Here is an 18,895-nt window from a genome sequence, read left to right as displayed (position 1 = left end):
AAGGGCCTATGAAGGCCACCATCTTGTGCCACCGTGTTTTCACAGTAGCCATAACAGACCGTCCAAAGTGTCCATTTCGTATTCTGAGCATAAGCTCGCAACATAGACAAAGAACGACATCCTTTGCGATTTTCTATTTTCAACGTAACCAGTGGACTGTGATCCAGGTTTCAATTGCAGACTTTTCCTATCTGCAGCATCAACATGTCTATCTCTGCAGATCTAACACGGGCTCCCTCGTCCATCTCAGATTCTAAACATGAGTTTGTGAGTTTGAGAGTGCATTGTGAGTCAGCTCACTTTATCAGCTGGCTCGCATCTAACTGAAGGAATGGGGAGGATGTTTAATGGCAGGACTATGACTTGGAATGAAAGCTAGTGGACAGGGAGGGGGGCTGGTGCTGAGGGTCATTTGATTTCTGCAGCTGGGTAAGGGTCACTGTATGGGAGCTGCTGACTGGGCCTCACTGGAATCAGGCAGAGAAGCTCAAGGCTGGACACAAAACACACAACAGAGGGCTTGACCCCTATAAGGCCCCTGATATCCCCTTGAGGAAGTGTGTGTGTAAATACTGATAAGTCTGACTGACTGAGGGCTTACAGAGGGACACACAGGGGAACATGCTCTGTTCTTGTGCTCTCTCTCTCACTCTCTCTCTCTTTCTTTCTTTCTCTCTCTCTCTTTCTCTTTCTCTCTCTCTCTTTCTCTCTTTCTCTCTCTCACACACATATACACACACACACACACTCGCGGTATTGTAACAAAGTCAAGGTCATACATTCTCCACTGCCTGGCGTGATGTCACAACATTGGCCTTTTCTTCTCTGTCGCGTGCTTCCAGCCGCCAACCTGCTAAACGTGACCTTTTTAAAAGCGTCTTTAATCACCGGTGGTCTCGGAGCTGGGAGGGAGGTTCCTGGTAAATGCTAACACTGAACCAGTAGCCCTGCTGGCATTAGGAGCTAAGTTACAAGCTTTCTCTGCTAAACACTGGCTGTGAACACGGGGTATTATGAGGAGTCCAGGCGTGGGAGTGAGGTCAGCGGCTCACTTTGCCACAGTTAAGTCCAGGAACCCAAGAGAAGGAAGGAAAGATTCAACGCTATCATGTTCAACTTGAAAACTTCACTGAAAAATATCACATTACACCTAACAGCTACTGTGAGACACTCAGTTCATTCTATCTTTACATTTTGGTTGTTATTCATTCACTTAGTTATGGGTTTTTGAAATAACAATCATCCAAAGATGGGCAAAGTTCCTTACTGAACAAAAATTCAATAGTGTTGGTGCAGATATTGTTATTGATCCCCAATTAGTAGTTTTGAAGTATAATTATCATTATTATTATTATGATAATAATAAATGTGAAATTTACAAACTAAGTAAAGAACAAAGACAATACTAGAACATGTGTGATGAAGAGTCATCAACTCCAGCCAGCAAATAGAACTTCCCATCCTTTTTGTGACTGCCATCAGCCTCAAACTCCTTACAGGGGTTTTTTCAACCTACAGTAACTGCCTCGCTCTGGAAAGCAGAGTGGACTGAGTCATATATCAAGGGGAGTGTGCGGAGCCCAACAGACTGCCACAGATTAGAAGAGTGAGGAGTGTGCTGCTGATTTATTACTGGCCGTTAGCTGGTTAAATGAGGCTAAGTGAGCTGGTCAGATCAGGGAGGTGAGATGGAAGAGATTAGCTTACATAAAGAGTGATGGAGCAAGAAGTATGTGAAGCAAAAGAGGACTCTGACCTCTCACGTCTTTTGCTTCCACTTTCTCTTTATCTTCACTTTCTTTCATTTACCTTATGTCGCTGTATCTTTCCATCAAATATTTTATGATACCACTGCGAACCAGTGCTGGTTGTGCTACAACTGAGCTAAAAATATGCATCTGTTTAATCACTTAAGTGTTATTTCTGCTAATGTTTTTTTAATCACCTTTTACCGTAGCTATTAGGGCCGTGTATTGCTGACAATATGATATATTGAGATACATTGGGGTGCTTGTAGTAAAACAATATGCTTCAACAATACACACTTTTCTTTGTCCAGTGAACTAGTGGCATCATAACCACTATCAGGAATATTTATATATCGCTACAGTGCTTCAGAGAATCAATACAGTATTGTGCCATGATGAAATATCATGTTGATTTTGTGCACTGATATTTTCTTACTCCCCTATTACTTGTTTTAAGTGTAATAAATAGAACATTGCAACTAAAAACAAAAAATGATGTAGTTTTTACTGGTAAAAATTAATGAATGTCCTCATATCACAAGTAATAATGTAGTGCTTTCTGTTGTAGCCTCAAATCTCCCCAGCCAAGATAGCAGTCCCTCCTAAATCACTACATTCCTCGTAACACATTGAACTCTGAGCCACTGTGACCCTCCTCACCCTACTTCAAAAGCCAAGATTTGACAGGGTGACGGATAGCAATAGCGACGGTCTATCTATAGCTCACGATGCACGGCGCTTTACATGTGCAAACCCGGTTTTTGTGGATGGGTGTCCGCTCCGTGAGCCACTTCTGACGTTAACCTTTGCGCGATGTGTCTGTTTGCACGTTCGTTTCATGTCTACAGGGAGAGAGAGAGAGAGAGAGAAAGAGAAAAAAGACAGGTCCCACATCCGTTTCCTCTCACAGAGGAACAGTAGCCCATGCATGGGTTTGGTCTGCTTTGTTGAGTTCATGGAAAATCATGCGCACACCGATGAGCCTTTTCTCATAATTACTAGAGATGTCAGGTAGCTGCTCAATAAGTTTAAAAAAAGTTTGAGGTGTAAGGTGCATGAGTAAAAGGCAGCTAATATTTTAAGTCAAGTCATGGTGTGCTTCAGCTGGTTGCATAATTTGTAGCCTATTTGTGTGGTATGTGGCGTTATCTCTTATCGCTGTGTGCACATGTGCTTGTTCAGACTGGGTGTGTGTCCTCATGTGTACCTCCATCCATGTCTCTGTTTGACCCTGTGTTTGGCTGAACATGCGTGTTTCTGTGTGTATTACTTTGACATTTCCCTCCCTGCCCCACCCTGTACTGAAACGCTCTCTCTCCTTTCCTCTTCATTGTTTTGCCCCCTTCACCAGGCTGGGGAGCTTGCAGGAAGTTACTCGTTGCGCTGAAGAGAAAGACAGCAGTGAGATGCACAACCACAGGAAGTGCTGTTATTTTTTTATTCTCAGTGGCTTTGGCTGAGCGTCTGTCGCTGTGATCTGTTTATCAGAAAGCAGCGATGTGAGCGCCGTCTCTAACCACAACATTTGTCTTTTGGTCTGCGTGTCCTCTGTCAGTCTCTGCTGACAGTGACGATAACCACGTAAGCTCTGTGCAGCTGCTCCACGTGCCTTAATATAGATAATTAGACTTTGGCAGTGAATACTGCCATATTTTCTATTTATCTGACAGTGCAGAGGTAGCTGTCATGCACTGTTACAGTTTGGACAGTAATAAACAGTAATAATGCACTGAGGTGCGGGACAAAAGCATGTTATTGTTGTTAAAATTCTCTTTTCCTTTTATACATCCATTGAGACATCTCAGTGGGACAATATATGTCTTATCTTAGCAATAAGGCGCACATAAATTCTTCACTGTGTCTCTTTTCTTTCTTGCTCGGAGCAGCTTTCATCACCATATTACTCCCTACCATCTGATATTACAGCGAGACCTCCACTGAAGCTGGGATATTAGTCATGTATCCGGATAGCATTTCTAATATGGAGTTTATTTCCTGTCATTATTCAAGAGTGTGGTCTTTCATTTGGAGAGGATTATTCCTTCATTTTGCATTCAGATTGTAAAATGTTTCTCTCGAACAGCCCTTTCTCCAGCACAGATTTACTGTGCTCCTCTTTAAAACAGTTAGTCTCCTGGTGATGTGCTTCAGTTTTCAGTTTAAGTCCTTCCTTTCATGCTCATGCATCTTCTGTGCCATAGGCCTGCGCCTGCCAGGTATGATGTTGACCAAATGAATCATTATCTCTGCCTCACCTCAGGAGTTTACATTACTTACAGCGTTGTTTACATGTGGTTACTGATTAAGCCATTTTAGGGCTTTCCCTCGTCTGACCTTTGTCTTCAGTTCAGCAATGAACAATAAATGAACAAGTAATGCTCCCAAAATAAGGCCACGCTCTTGAATAAAGACAGGAAGGAAAGCCTAGACTCTTTACAGCTGATTGTTGAGCATCTCTGCTAAAGGCAGTTAGAGGTCACTGAACTGTGCACAGAGATATTATACAAGTTACCACACACACACCACTGCACATAGCAGCTCTTACATAACCACTGACAGCTGTGGAGTGTGTAAGTAACTGTTTACAATGTGAGAAATATCTACCTGGGCAAGGCTTCATCTCGCTACTGTTAGAAGGTGCACTTTCTGTTGTATCTGCTGGAATCTCACTGCACATTTTGGTATAATTTTAGATTTAGTCACAAGTTGTTCCACCTTCCTCCCGTCAGTGAGGCTCCAGCTCAGCGTTGGGTAATGCAGATCACGATAGTCACGTTAACTGTTTGCTGTACAAACAGTTGAGAAATAATTCATCTGAAAAGTGTTTATTCGGCATCTATTTGGCGATTTGTCACAGCGATGTTGAAATGTAACTTTTTGTTACTCACACAGTGTATTTTTAAGCCGTTGTGATCTATAACCCTCTCTGGCTACATACTACATCGTAATGAAAAGCTTTGAACAACATCTATTGAATGGTTTTAATAATTGTTAGATCTTTGAAGGTCCTCAATGACGTTCATGTTACATCACTTTTGTAAGTGTTAAGTCATGACAATGAGTCTTAGACATACTTTTAATGCCATTTATGTTTCGACAGCCTGTGACTGAAGCTTTTGTAACACTCTGCCTTTCCATCATGTTGACCCTCTTTATCTGTCCAGTCTTTAGCTGAAGCTCTCATCGTTCCTCCAACAACACATGATTCATTTCAGAGAGGATCGATGTGTTTCTGGGGACAGATTTTGGCCGTTGTGTCTCTACATACCACAAGATGGCAGCACATGTCCAGTACAAATGACTGCACACAGTGCTGAGAGACTTGCAGTTGGGTGGAAAAGAAAAAGCCTACCTGTCAGCACTTAGATGACTTTGTTTTGTCAGTTATATTGATTTCAGCAAGTCATGTGAGTTCACTGATTCCCTACAGAGAGGACTGTATACTCAGCTCTCACTCCCTGTGTGTGGTTGTGTGTCGAGCCTGAGGGGGAACAGTCCAAAAGAAAATGAGCTGTGGATTGACATATGGATGAAAGTAGATGAATGTAGAAAGTATGAAAGAACGGAGAGATTAACAACAAGAGGGCTGGGAAAAGAAAGAGAGCGATTTATCCTGGCGTGAAATCAGATCTTGTTGCATAATCATGGCTTGCAGATCTTCCCGGTGTGCACCAGGCTCTGTCCGCTCTTTCCACTCCAGTATCACATGATGTTATCAAGCGGCTGCAGTGTTATTGGCAGTCCATCACCAGCCAGAGGCATAGACAGGGGTCTATAGATCTGTTCCTCTGTGAGCTGAGGCAGCTTCTTTTATTTAGCATTTAAGTTTTTAAGAGCAAGTTTTACCTTTTATTAACACGAGTATTTGACTGTGTGTGCGTGCCTTGCACACTGCAGTCATTCAGTATCATGTTGCACTTCTCAACATTTATTTTTGTCCACTGAGGGTTTGCTTTGAAGAAAGAGTTGAAAACGTTGTCTCAGAATTGGTTTATTTTATCAATATAAAGATCAGGGATCCGGGGGCGGGGTCCAAGGTGCAGGGACTTGGTTGAAGTCTGATTGGCTCATGAAATTCCCCGGCCTTGTGAATGGTCACTTGACTCATGACACATAAGTTTTGCCAACAGTGTGACCTCGGTGTGTGATTATTAAATATGTTTAATGAGTGTTTCTTTGCTTAAATAATAAATGACATGACTGAACATGGATTTGTGTGTGCATTAGAGGTAGACTGATAAGTTGTTCAGTTGCTTAATCAGACCATTTTTGTTGTCAACTGATGATGATGACCTGTACTTTTTTAGTTCTATGAGAGCAGAAGACAGAAAATACAGATTGGAGAGACAGACCCAAAGTGTTTTAATAAATGTGTCAAAAATCTATAAAGGTTGAGCACTTTTGTCTGTGATTTGTTATTATTAAACTTTTATATCTTATCAGAAGGAGGGAAAAAGAAAAGCAGTCAAGCATATTGGCACTGATATCTAAGGATCTGCATCAGCCATATTTAAGAGTTGCTGTTGGAAACATACTTGACATCTCTGTTAAATACACCAGATAACTGGTTTTGAATGATGTCATTACTGATCAGTGTGTGACCCATTTATGGTCATTGTGTTAAAAAACAATCCCATTCCAGCCTCTACCACAAAGGCCCAACAAATCACTTTTTGTATATGCGCTGTTCTCATTTTCCTCTGTTCATTACCGTCCAGTAATACTAGAAGTCACTGTGCTGCTTCTCCTACTCCCCCCTCTTCTTTTGTCTTTTTTTTTAATCTTCTGTCCTCACCTCCTCCCTTCTGTTGCTGATTCAAAGCCTTTATTCACATGCCAGCGATGGCAGCGATGCTGCACTACATACCAGTCCACGGTATGACTCCTTAGCCCCAGCTCAGCACATTTCATTAACACATGGACTCCCAGAATTGGAGTGAGAATGTGCAAATGCATTTTCCTCTAGTAAACAGCAGATGGCGTCATAATTCCACTGTCCTCAGCGTGGCCCAACGCAAGTCCTTTTATAAAAAAACAATATCCACACTCAAGTCCAGCTATTGCTCATCCTGAATGATTTTTCCTTGTGTAAATCACTTTAGCCTCATTATTTTTTACATAAACTGAGGAAATATAAGCACAAGTCACTATTTTCTTTTGTGGATTTCTGTTTTATTTTGACTATGATTATGATTGAAATCATTATTTTAGATTGTTTGCTCCACAAAATGTTGGAAAATTGTCACAGTGACATTACAGTTATCCAGAGTCACCTTGATATCTTCATGTGTCTTTCATTCATTCATTCATTCATTCAATCAAACAAACCTAAATATAGCTTGTTTGTTAGATTTATGTTTTTTGAGAACCTCAAAGAACCAAATTTCCATTTTTGTTTAAAAATAACAAAATAATTATAGGTTACCTGTATTGTGTATGTGTACCATTTAATTCTTGCAAAAAGGAATCATTTCTGCTATAAAGAACATTCTAATTATGACTTTGGTATAAAAATGAAAAAAAAAGTGAGGAGTTGTGTTGTTTTTTCTTGGTTCAGTATTTTTTTCATAGCTGGTTCTGAGCTTCACATTCTTAGAATACCTGAGCGCGATCAACCCATGGGTAAGGTTCCATTTCATTTCCTCCATCGGTTAAAATGAATGCTGAAACCAAAGCTGTCCAGATATAGAAAGATAATGCTTATGAAGCACAGAGTCTGTCAGTCCTTAGACAAAACATTTCCAGAGCAGGGACATTTGAGAAAATGTCAACATCTCTGGCATTTTTGTCCATAAATTTGTCTTGCACTTCCATAATGAGCACAGACACGTTTAAGGACCACTGTGTACTATTTATGTGACCAAAAGTATGCTTGTATGAGTGTGAAGTCGTAAACAAAAACTGTTTGACTTTCATAGCTTTAGAAAAGCAGTTATTTCCCTATGTCAGTTGTTGACTCGACTTTATTGACGGATAAGTCGATCTGAAAGAATGAGAAGTCATTAATGCCCTACTATATGGTGTGAATTGCTGCTGAACAAAGTTTTGTTGTTTTTAATGCAATGACAATCTATTCATGAATCGATCTAAATGTCACTAATTCTTACGATCTGGACCTTTTAAAGAGGACGGTGTCAGTGGAAAGGGACCATTGCTTTGTGGTGATTAGAATCCTATCAGCATAGACTGTCAAAGGTGACTTACAGTTAGTGTAGTGTCCTCTCCTCACTAAAGAACAGGCTGTATGTGGAAGATAGACTCACAGACTGACCGGCTCCTGGAGTCACGCTGCCTGCCTTATGTTATATATAGGCCCTTTCATTCTGGGCCCAGCTTACATACTATACCACAAACTGTGCCCAGTGTGTGTCTGTGTTTGTTTGTGTGTGTGCTGTAAAATATTCAGATTGCACCTCCTTGTGTAACAAACAGTACATGCCTGTGTCATGGCTGCAAAACCCTGAATATGAAGTTGCAGGAAACGTGTGAATACAGTGTTTTGTATTAATATTCAATAATAACAGTATATGATATTACAATATTTGAGCTTATTTAAGATTCTTGTTTTTCAACTCTTCCATAATTTTGTGACACAATTGGACAGTCTTTGTAATATGAGTTAATCTGTTTCTTTTGTATCCCTAAGCTTTTAAAAAACTATCTTTCAAATGATTGCAATAATATTGTCAAACCACAATTACTTTGGTCAGGATAATCTTAACAGAAAGTTTATATGTCACCCCATGACTAATCAATAGCAGGCCTGGTTGTGTGTGTGTATTTGTGAGTCTGTGTGAGAGTGTTTTGTGTCAGTATCACCTCTGTCTGCAGTGACACGTCTCACTAAAGCTGGCGTCTCCTCTCATACATGCACTCTGGAGCCACTGTTGTGTGAGAGAGGGAGTGTGTGTGTGTGTGTGTGTGCATCTATATTTGTGTTTGTGTGTGCAGTGCGGTCCTATGACTCAGGGCGATGTATTCCTGGAAAGCGTGTGTAGGAGTGGAGGGTCCAGGGATATTGCTCAGCCGCAGCCAGTGATGACTGTTTTTTTTGGAAGCGTCCCTGACATTGAGAACAGGGCAGAAAAAAAAAAAAAAGAGGTTTATGTTTTAAAAAAAAATTTTGTTCGTAATATGATTGCCTCCAGAAAGAGATCTGAAGCTTTTTGAGTAGATGCCAAAGTAAAGACAACATGCGCTGACTCTGATATGCATGGACATGCGCTTTCAGTTCCCGTCATTCTTACGCAACATGCACCAGGAAGAAGAATGTGGGGAGGCACTGGGTCGGCGGGTAAAAAGGGGGATTCATGATGTGAGGGAGGTATGCATGGAAAACAGACTCGAATAGAAATGAGGATTGCGAAAGAAGCAAGAAAGCGCAAATTAGCTTAATGAAGGGGCTGCGAAGGGAGCAATTAAACGAGGGTAGTTAAGAGTGTAGGCGATGAATAAGAGCAGGAAGGAGGAATGAATTGGGACTGAAGGGGGCGGGTGGGGGGTTGTTTTGAAGTTTATCAATAAAGCTCATCAATAGGCTAATTGTGCCTCTGGTGTGCAGTCCCCTTGTTTTTTAAACTCAAAGCTTCTTAAATCGCTCACATACATACTCGCCAACGTCTTCTGGTAAATCTCCCTTGGTCCTGTTGTCTTCCTCCTCTTCCTCCTTCACATCAGCGGCTGCTGGAACTCTGCAGTGAGTGACTGAGCCGCATCAGCAGCAGCAGCAGCAGCAGCAGCAGCAGCAGCAGCAGCAGCAGCAGCAGCAGCAGTGGTGCAATTGATCAGCAGTTCTGGTGCCAGGCTGCTCTTATAGTAATAAATGAGCTTGGAGCCATTGAAAGCAACCCTGAGTGCTTTTTGTGGGAGTAGAGGAATCATGCACTCACTGACGTCTACGTACATGGACACTGCACCACACTGCTGTGATGTAATGCTGAATAATCCCGAATGCTCACCACTTGCCTGGATTTGTCATTTAGTCATCTTCCTGCCTTTTCCCTCAAGACCTACACGCAAAAGTTAATGAGGCATTTTGTGTTAGTGTAAAGATTTATTTTTATTTTTTGCCTTCAAGTCAGTTTAATATGATGATGTTCTTTTCCTTCCCAAAGCTTCCCAAACTGCCTGTAAGAAAGGCACATCTGCTTTTTCCATTTTTCAGCATTTTTCAGTCTTTGCAGGTAAACCACATCCATCCACCCGTGAGTCTTTTCTTCGCTCCAACTCTACTAGCAGCCTTTTACTTACAGTATAAATTTAAATGTAACAAAACAACAGCTCACACACAAAGCCTTCCTTGCCCAAGGGCATGAATACACACTTGTAAGGAAGGTGATAAAGATCACACTTGTCATTGTGAAGTCATTCCAGTGTCACCTGTGTGTCTGCTCGTTTCCCCAAATTTTAACTTGCAGTTCCTTTTTATTGTCAATTTCCACTGTGTTTGTCAGAGATTATGCTGCTTAGTATGGAAATGACTCACAGGCCACTCAGACTGAGCTGGTCCTTTTTGTTCTTGTTCTTTGGGTGGTGACTACAGGTTGACCTCCTGATATTCCTAAAATCAATTTCAAACTAGTATATAATTTAGAATTACCTGTGGAAGAGAACATGCAATCAGGTGTCCCTGGCACACAGAGATATTTATGAACCAGTTTTGAGACTTGCAGATACATTGTGCAACCTGTGTCTCTTCACCAAATAATGCTATTGGTGCTTTTCCCCTTTACAGTTCTAGCACAGCACAACTCAGCTCGGCTCTACCTGGTTTTTTTGCTTTTCCATTAGGGATCGTACCTGGTACCTGCTGCTTCTGTGACGACTCAGCCCACATTGAGAAGGTACTATATATTAATGGAAAACGACATGCCTGATACCAAACCCTGTAGTCGTACTAGAACTGTATAGTGGAAAATGTTGCGTAGGCTTGCTTCTCCAAGCTGCCTCAGTGACTCGATTTGATCAGGTCCCCAAACAGGATCCTCATCACACCCTGGGCAGCTGCCCTTTCTCCGTCTTGCGCACACTCACCGTGACTGTCTGTCTGTCTCGTTTTCCGTTATCTCGTGTGATAAACTATCCCCGAGGAGATTTCTTCTTAAATGTGACAGCTTTGACAACTGCTGCTTGTTGTTTAGATACACAACATATCAAGTCATATGTGATGTTCCATCTGGTGATGCAATCATTTTTTTAGTCTCTCCTCTGTGGAGCTCCTGCTTCTCTTCCTGTACAGTGGCTACCTTTTTACAGAGTCAACAAACAGCCTTGTCTTTCTTAATGAATTTGCCATCCGCTGTGTTGAGGTGTTATGATTGTTTGCTCAGGTTTTCTCCTCCATTAGTTGCAACACACAACCTCCCGATGTGTGCGCGTGGTTTTCTCCGGGTTCTGCGGTTTCCTTCCACAGTCCAAATATGTACAGATTTGGGGATTGGGTAAATTGAACACTCTAAATTGACCGTAGGTGTGAATGTGAGAGTGAATGGCTGTTGTGATGGACTGGTGATCTTTCGCCTTATGTCAGCTGAGATCGACACAGCACCCTTCATAACCCTTATGTGGAGGATAAAGTGGTAGTAGATGGATGGATGGACTTATTTTACTGATAAGTCCAGAGGTGTATCAGTAATAGGTCAAACTGATAGCCACTACCCCTATTTCATCATCATCATGAGTTTGCCATAATAAATGTACATTTTGTCGATGCTTTTGACACTTAAATCATTCTGCGTCCTTTTAAAATTTCCCCCCGATATGAACGAGTGATGCAGACTTTGTGAACATTAAAAAGTGAAAAAGAAGATTCTTAAATAAAATCCTTATAATTGATGAGGTCCAGGAATGACATGCAAATATACAGGTTCTCCCCTGTGGCCCTAGGTCTGTATGCAAAGCATGTTTATGTGACTTATGTAAAGTTGTAATGATGTATTATTCTGATAAAGTAAATTCAACACAGTCCGCTCCTAGTGAGTGATGCACAGTAGTTTTGTACATTGTCCCGTTGCTCGTTGCTGCACAGTAGCTTTGCAGAGGGCTACTTGGATTTGAATGGCATTAATGGATACTCAGCCCTATTCTTAGCCTTAAATCTGTCTCACCCTTCAGGCGTTGACAGCAGCAGTGTTGGGGTGGTGGAGTCTGGTTTGTGTTCAGCCTATGGAGGAATACAAATGTGCGTGTGTGAATCTATGTATAGCTCCAGATAGGAAAGGGTGAAACATGAGACTCCACACAACAGAACCGTGAATGGAAAAAGAGAAGCTGTCTCACATCGATAACCATCTCCACATTGGGACCGGATTTATTTCTAGACATGTTTTTGTGTTTTAAACGTTGGCTCTAGTTCGGTTTTATGTCGCCGATTGGAGCCGGAGGAGGAGATGTAAAAGGACATTTTCACAGAAAAGGTTCAAGTTTCATCTGGGTGGTTTTTTTTCTGATGAGCAGCGATAAAAAAAACAAAAACGTGGTGTTTACGTCAGCGAAGCTCCTGACACAAAGCCGACTCAGCGAGCCTCTCAACCAGACTCCGTGTTAATATCTGTGGATTTTAAGTTCGATCGCTAAACACTGATACGACCTCTGTTTTCCGTTTGAACCGAAACGCCTGCAGTGTGTGAGGACTCGTCCACCCTGCTCCAAAGAAACTAAAAAGCGAGTGGGGGGGGAAGGAGGAGGAGGTCTGGGAGGAAACGATAGACAGATAAAGGGAAAGGTGTTGGAGGAGTGAGAGAGCAACTCCGTATTGTTCCGCGTTTGTTTCTCCTGCAGAGGGAAAGAAAGAGAGAGTCACACACGCACACACACACACACTTACGACGGGGTTCGGTTCTTTCGAGGTGCGACAAAAAGCTGAAAAAAACCGTCAATTCTGGATTTCTTCATCCGCTTCCTGTGGTCCAGGATGAGGTTTAAACGGAACGGGTCCTATACATTAAATAGGTAAGAGGAAGTTATTCATGTGATATGCATATGCTGGAGGAGCACGGCACGTTTTTCCACATCCTGCTAAAAAAAAAATCACTTCACTTTGATATTTCCATTCATGCATACAGTGCAGCCTTCATTTATATTGTGCTTTCTTGTATTTCCCTGTGTCGCTTTAGGAGACTTTAACTGCAATAACAGCTGCAGTACAGTGGCTATTCCCTATTGTGCTCATATTCCGGTCTTTTGTGTCTGCGTGTAGTGTACAATCACAAGGAAATGGTGAACTTTTCTCTGTTCAGTTTATGATGACAGGTTAGTGTTATCAAAAAGAAAACCCTCTGATCTCTTGAAGAATAGTAAGAGATTGATGCAGTATCGTTTTCTTTTGATGGGTGATCAGATTTCACCGGAGTGGCACCCACGTGGAGTTCACTTATTCATTTTGATTCAGAGAAACCAGTCTGTCTTGCTCTGAAGGAGAGGGAGAGGGGTGGGCTTTCTTTTTGTCTTCCTGCTTCCATTAGGTAAAAATACCCAACAAAAAACCTATTTCTCCCTTTACCCTGTTTTTCTTGCCTCCAGTGAAATGCCCCATCTTTGGGTCCCATCTCCTAGCAACTTAGCATGCTTTTTTTGTGTGTTGCATTGTGAATGATGTGCACAATGTGTTCTCTTCCCTTAACCCACTTTCCCTTGACATGATTGCAGCAGCCCCTATTCATATCCTGGTGTTTCTTAACCGGGTCACGAGTTGGGTCTTTCCCCCTATCCAATGTTTATCTAACTATCTATCTATCTATCTATCTATCTATCTATCTATCTATCTATCTATCTATCTATCTATGCTTTGCTGGGGAAACAATGTACGAGAAACCACAACGTTCCTTTGACTTGGTGCAAGAAGAATCAAACGTGTATCTGCTTGCTTGGTGCTTTGCATTCACATCAAGTTTTGTCTTCTTATCCCTCTTTGGTGGGAGTGGATGGAAACAAACACACAATGCACATTTTCTTTTAAAACATTTTTGACAATTTGGTTAAGATTTGCGATACATTCTCCAGAAAACCAGGTCTCTCTTCCACGGTCACAAGTTTAAACAAACAAAAAACAAAAAAACTCGAGTGCCACTGCTTTCCCACAGTCATCCTGTGTAACTGTTGCACCGGATGTCTTGCTTTTATTGTTCGCCTGGATTTCATGATAAGACCCAAAAGTTTGAGGAAGTGTATACACACACACACCCAGCAGAAGTTGCTGATATTGTTGAAAGTGACAGTTGATTTAATGCCAGTTTCGTTTCTTCCATTTTTTTTTCTGTGGCACTCCTTTTCCCACTTGCCTTGTTATCGGGCACATGGCCTTCCGCTGCACCTGACGCACACAGAACCACCTCCTCACTCTGAGGTATTGAAAGCACAAAGGGAGCTAATGAGCACCAAACGGCCTCTCTATCGCACAGCTGAAAATGTGATCACCGCCTACCCCTACTCTCCTTTTTTCGTTTAATTTAGGAAGGGGTGCGTTTCCTATCCACCTCTCTATACTCTGTTGCATTCACATTAATTGTGTGCAGGTGAGAGGTGGTGGAGGTTATTCAACAGTGAAAGAGGAAGCGTGTTAGCTGCAGCTCCTGGTGACAGGTCTCCTGGGAGGAGTAGGAGATGGTGGAGGAGCAGGAGGAGCAATGACGTCATTGTCTGTAAAAACTGCTTCTCTGCCAGACTACTGTTGTTCTTTGTCATCTTTTTTTTCTTTCATATACAAAAGAATAGGAACAGATGGACGTGGTGGAGAGGGAGTTCAGTGACGTACTGTGTCTTTGCAAAGTAGCAGAAATGTCAGGTGAAAGTGATGGTTACTGTTAAACCCACCACACTGGCTGTGTCCGGGGCTCATTCGATGATTCGCTGATAGAAAAAAGAGCAGAAGCATCCCCCCGCAGTTGTTACATCACCGCCGTCTTGTGAAGGTGACTGTCTCCTCTGCCTTTGTCTTGGCAGACACAGTGTTTTGTTCTCTCTGAGCAGCGGAGTGGTTCGAGTCGATCTGTTTGACTTCGAACATCAGGATTCAGTGGCTGACGTTCTCATGGTCATGGTTAATCTTAGGTTCGTTTCTGATGAGGCAGCATTCAGTGGCAGAATCATCACATGGTCCTCCGGCTGACCGCCGCAGTCCTTTTACTGTGTTTGTCACCGTCTGTGTGTTTTGATCTGTAACCAGTGGGAAGCAAAAGAGAGTGATCGCTCTTATCGAGGGACGCAAGGAAGAGAGAGTGATATGGAATTAGATCCATAATTCACTTTGTGTCCTTCACCTTAGTTGCCCACACCATAATCTCCGTGTGCTCTGCAGTGATTGGCGCACGTCCTGGGGGCTTGCCTCCGCACTAGCCCCTCCCATTCCATACCGCTGCATCATTTGTGTGAATGAAGAGTCATGCTTACGGTGTGTGTGAGGAAAACGACGTCCTGGGTTATTCACATTTACTCCCTCCTCAGTATTGACATAAGTTGTCCATCTGCAGTTATTGCTCAGTTACATATCACTGGCTGTCGACCTGCTGCAATGATTAACTTTCCAGAGAGGTCTGACAGGAGTTTGAATATTTAGTAAACAGAGAATGTGTTTGGTGTTTATGGAGATTGGATGTTGAGAACTTGTTTTGTATGTATACAGATGGCTGAGATTGCTTCCTCTCTCTCTCTCTCTCTCTCTCTCTGGGTCTTGCCGTGTCTCTGTCCATCTCTCGCTGCAGTCCACCCTGTGCTGCCCAGCAGTCAGCAGTTTGTTTATGGGACTCCATTTGCCAAGCTAATCTTCCCGCCTTTCAAGTGGAAGCCAACGAGCGAAGGAGAGAGGGGGAGAGAGAGAGACATAGAGAGGGAGGGTGAGAGAGAGAGAGAGAGAGGGAGCGAGAACGAGCGAGAACGAGCAAGGACAAGAGTGTGAAAGTGAGGTAGGTAGTTGCAGTCCTTGGCAGGGAGAGAGAAAGAGAAACATGCTCAGGGAAGTGTGCGTGGTATTGTAAATATTATTTTTCTTGTTTATAAAGTTTATTTGTGTGGCTGAAAGGCCCACACGCATATATTTGTCCGCTCTGCATGACCTGTCGTAAAGTCGGAGGCAGTTTTTGGAGCCGGGTGCTATGCTGAAGCTGGGGGCTGCTGTCCCTGTGCACCTGAAGACGAGCTTGCAAGAGAGGATCGCAGAGAGGGAGGTGTAATAGAGGAGAGGGGGCTGTGGATCAGAGCTTCATCACCCTGGCTCTGCTTCATCACCAGCTGGATGGGGGTTCTGGTTTGCTGCGACTGCTTCTTCTATAGGTAGTTAAATGCGTCACCGTTTTGTTCTGCTCATTTTCTTTCTTGACCCTTCCTCTTTACTGTTGTTGTTGTTGTTGTTATTGTCATACTTGGCTTCTCAGCACTCTTAACCGCACTGTATATTTTCAGACTTTCACTAACTTCTCTGTCTGATCCCTCCCTCCTTCCCCCCGTCTTGTCCTGCCCATTCAGTCTCACTGTGATACCGCTGCGGTTTTGAGGAGACATTTGAGGACAGTGCTGCTGTAGCCGGCAAAGATTCTGCTGTAGTCAGACACACGGGTTGTCTTGACTTGTGGGAGGGGGAGGAGGAGGAGGACAGAGGAAGGGAGGGAGGGAGCTGAGGAGAGAGGGACAGCGGTGGAACATGGCCAGTCTCCTATAGCTCACTGAAGGTGAAGTGTTAGGCTTTACTGGTTGCAGGGTTTGTTGGGATGGTAGTTGGAATGAAATGGCATGCGGCCAGAAGGCAGATAATCAGTCAGGCTTGCCCAGCTCTTCCTCCTGTGTTTGGCTTTGCAACACTGTTTGTTCGGACACAGAGTTCCTTTACTAGAGGTCAAAGATGTGTTTTTTCCCCCCTCTTGCCAGTTTTGTTGTTTGTGGGACTCTGGACTTGAGAGACTGTGCTCTTTTCTCTGAATTTACCTTCTGTTTGGTCCCCTACAGTTTGACTTGGTGCCACTTACATTTTGGAGAGCCTCTCTGCCAGTAGTTTTAAATTCTGTGAACTTGCTCGCTCTTATACAGCTGGTTATTGTGTTTTAGAGAAGGGATAAGATTATTTAGCTTTGGTCCTTTGGCGCTAGGAGCAGAAAAGGATCTGGTTCCTCTCTCTTGTGGTTGTGGGGTTAGCCAGCCTGAGCCTGCCTTAACTGCTGTATAAAGTCTAAATATAACTTTCTAGTTCTCTAAGGAGCATTTTGATGGTGAGGATAAAATTGTAGCTTTAACGCAGACGCACACAGCACAGCTGGATTAGATTAAGCTTCATTCAGAACCCTGTTTACACTTCACTGCTGCGCTAAGCATGAATAACGGCCTGCCGTTTGGGTTAGTGTGTGTCGTGTATCTGTGAGGCACTGTATGTGCTTTATAATGTTGATGAAAGCCTTGAGAAGGCAGTGCTTGTGCCAGAAGTGCTTATGTCCATGATCAAGGCAGGGGTGGGACCCGGGAAACGCAATGATGTCTCATGAGCTCATTAAGCCAAAATGGGCCGTCACATCTATTTTTAGCATTTCTTCTCCCTTTGGATCTCCATCAGCCAATCAGACATCTCAGCGGTGATGCTATATGGCTTGATTGATGTGTGTTTTTGGAGGCACACCCATCCCAACAGGTCCTTGTTCTCTTCCTGGGCCAGCCCTCCTGCCTCTGGGCTCTGGTGTTTCAGCTTTCAACAGTAGCATTGTGTGAAGCAGAAAGTGCCTGCCAGAACAACGTCTAACAGTGTCGGCTCTGATGTTGATCATCCTGTGTGTAATGGGGTGATTGGGCAGTCTGTCAGCATATAATGTAAAGTAAAATAAAATGGAAATTACCTTAAGTGTTTTCACAGTTGGGAGCAAAGTCTTTGGGTAAATAAGTACTGGATGATGCATCATATCACAGGAATACAGAACATTTAAAAGCAATAAGTTTTTAAAGCAATAAGTTGACATTTTAGGTAAAAATTGCTGTTATAAAATTGCTGTTATTGCTGAGAAAGTAAAATATCAGATTTAGTTTTTTTAATTTTGAAAGGAAAGCGTTAAAACATGTTTCCACACATTTTAAACTATTTCTTAACTTTGTCTAGTTTCATATAAATTGTTTGATGGAGAAAAAAAAATTAAGAAATATACTGAATATCGCATATTTCTCTGTGAAGCTTTTGACCTTGAAGGGACTCCTGGAATTTGGGATAAACCAGTTGTTATTGTTTGACACATAGTAACAGGTTTTGACACCATTTTATTCTATTGTCTGTGCTGTGTGTATGTGGTTAACTGTTTAACCAGTCTGGTTTGGATTCAAGTCTCACTGGTCCAATGCAAAACTCTTGCCACTAATATGTAACCAATTGAGTAGAATGACAAATCAATTGTTATAATGTTTTTACAGTGTTTTATTTGAAATTCAAGGTCAAAATAGTGACAACTTGTAGTTAAATCTTTTGAGCTGTCAGGATCATGACATCATTGCATCCCCTCAATATAGTCCCTATATGCACTATTGTCTCTCTGTATGCTTAACCTGTAACCAAGCCCTAACCCCAACACATTATTAACCCCTAAAACCAAGTCTTAACCTTCAAAAAGCCCTTTAGAGTTGGGGACCACCCAAAATATTCTCACAAAGATGAAATTTGTCTTCATAGCCTTCTATAGACATGTACACACCTAACCTTAACTTAACCACAATTCACATCTTACCTCTAACTGTAACTAGTGACTCAGTAATCAAATTTTGTGTCATTAGGATGAGGCCATGAGGATCATTGATACTGAAAAAGGTGTTTATATGGTCCTGATGAGATGATAAAAAACAAGTTTTCCTCAGTCCTAGGGCATCCACTGCAGTTGGCGTTGAATCCAGGGTCAATTTTTGTGCCTTTTCAGTATTTTCTCACCCAGCAGTAACATCAAAGGTTGAAGTTGCGGTCATCATCTCTTCATGTTCAACTGCAGCATGTAACAAAAAATCCAATTGTCCTCTGTTGAGGTTGAATGTTTCTCTACCCCTGGGATACATTGTTGGTGATGAGTTGTTGTAAAGCGCACACACACACACGGTGTCTCTGGGGTCTCCGTCACGCGACAAAAGCACATGTACAATGTTTGCTCGCGGTGGATCATGTGGGTACATTTTATAATGTGTTGTGCGGAACAATAGCTTTG

General features: G+C 42.5%; 1 protein-coding gene across 3 annotated transcripts in view; it reads left to right on the top strand.

Annotated features, from left to right (window-relative positions):
- mob2a (MOB kinase activator 2a) overlaps positions 1-18,895 on the top strand; it is a 59,847-nt gene that overhangs the window by 11,443 nt on the left and 29,509 nt on the right. The window contains exon 1 of one of the 3 annotated variants that reach the window (XM_044018950.1): positions 12,241-12,698. The exons of 1 other annotated variant lie outside the window; for it this stretch is intronic. In XM_044018950.1, the coding sequence (XP_043874885.1) occupies positions 12,661-12,698 (38 nt within the window). In that variant the 5' untranslated portion in view covers positions 12,241-12,660. Of the gene's footprint in view, positions 1-12,240; positions 12,699-15,437; positions 16,014-18,895 lie in introns of those variants that run through there. One more of the 3 variants, XM_044018951.1, reaches the window with a different exon arrangement.

This window comes from Solea senegalensis, unplaced genomic scaffold, assembly GCF_019176455.1.
Source record: "Solea senegalensis isolate Sse05_10M unplaced genomic scaffold, IFAPA_SoseM_1 scf7180000017798, whole genome shotgun sequence".
Classification (NCBI taxonomy): domain Eukaryota; kingdom Metazoa; phylum Chordata; class Actinopteri; order Pleuronectiformes; family Soleidae; genus Solea; species Solea senegalensis.
The sequence above is the reverse complement of the archived record's forward strand: the minus strand, read 5'-3'. Positions and strand labels throughout refer to the sequence as shown.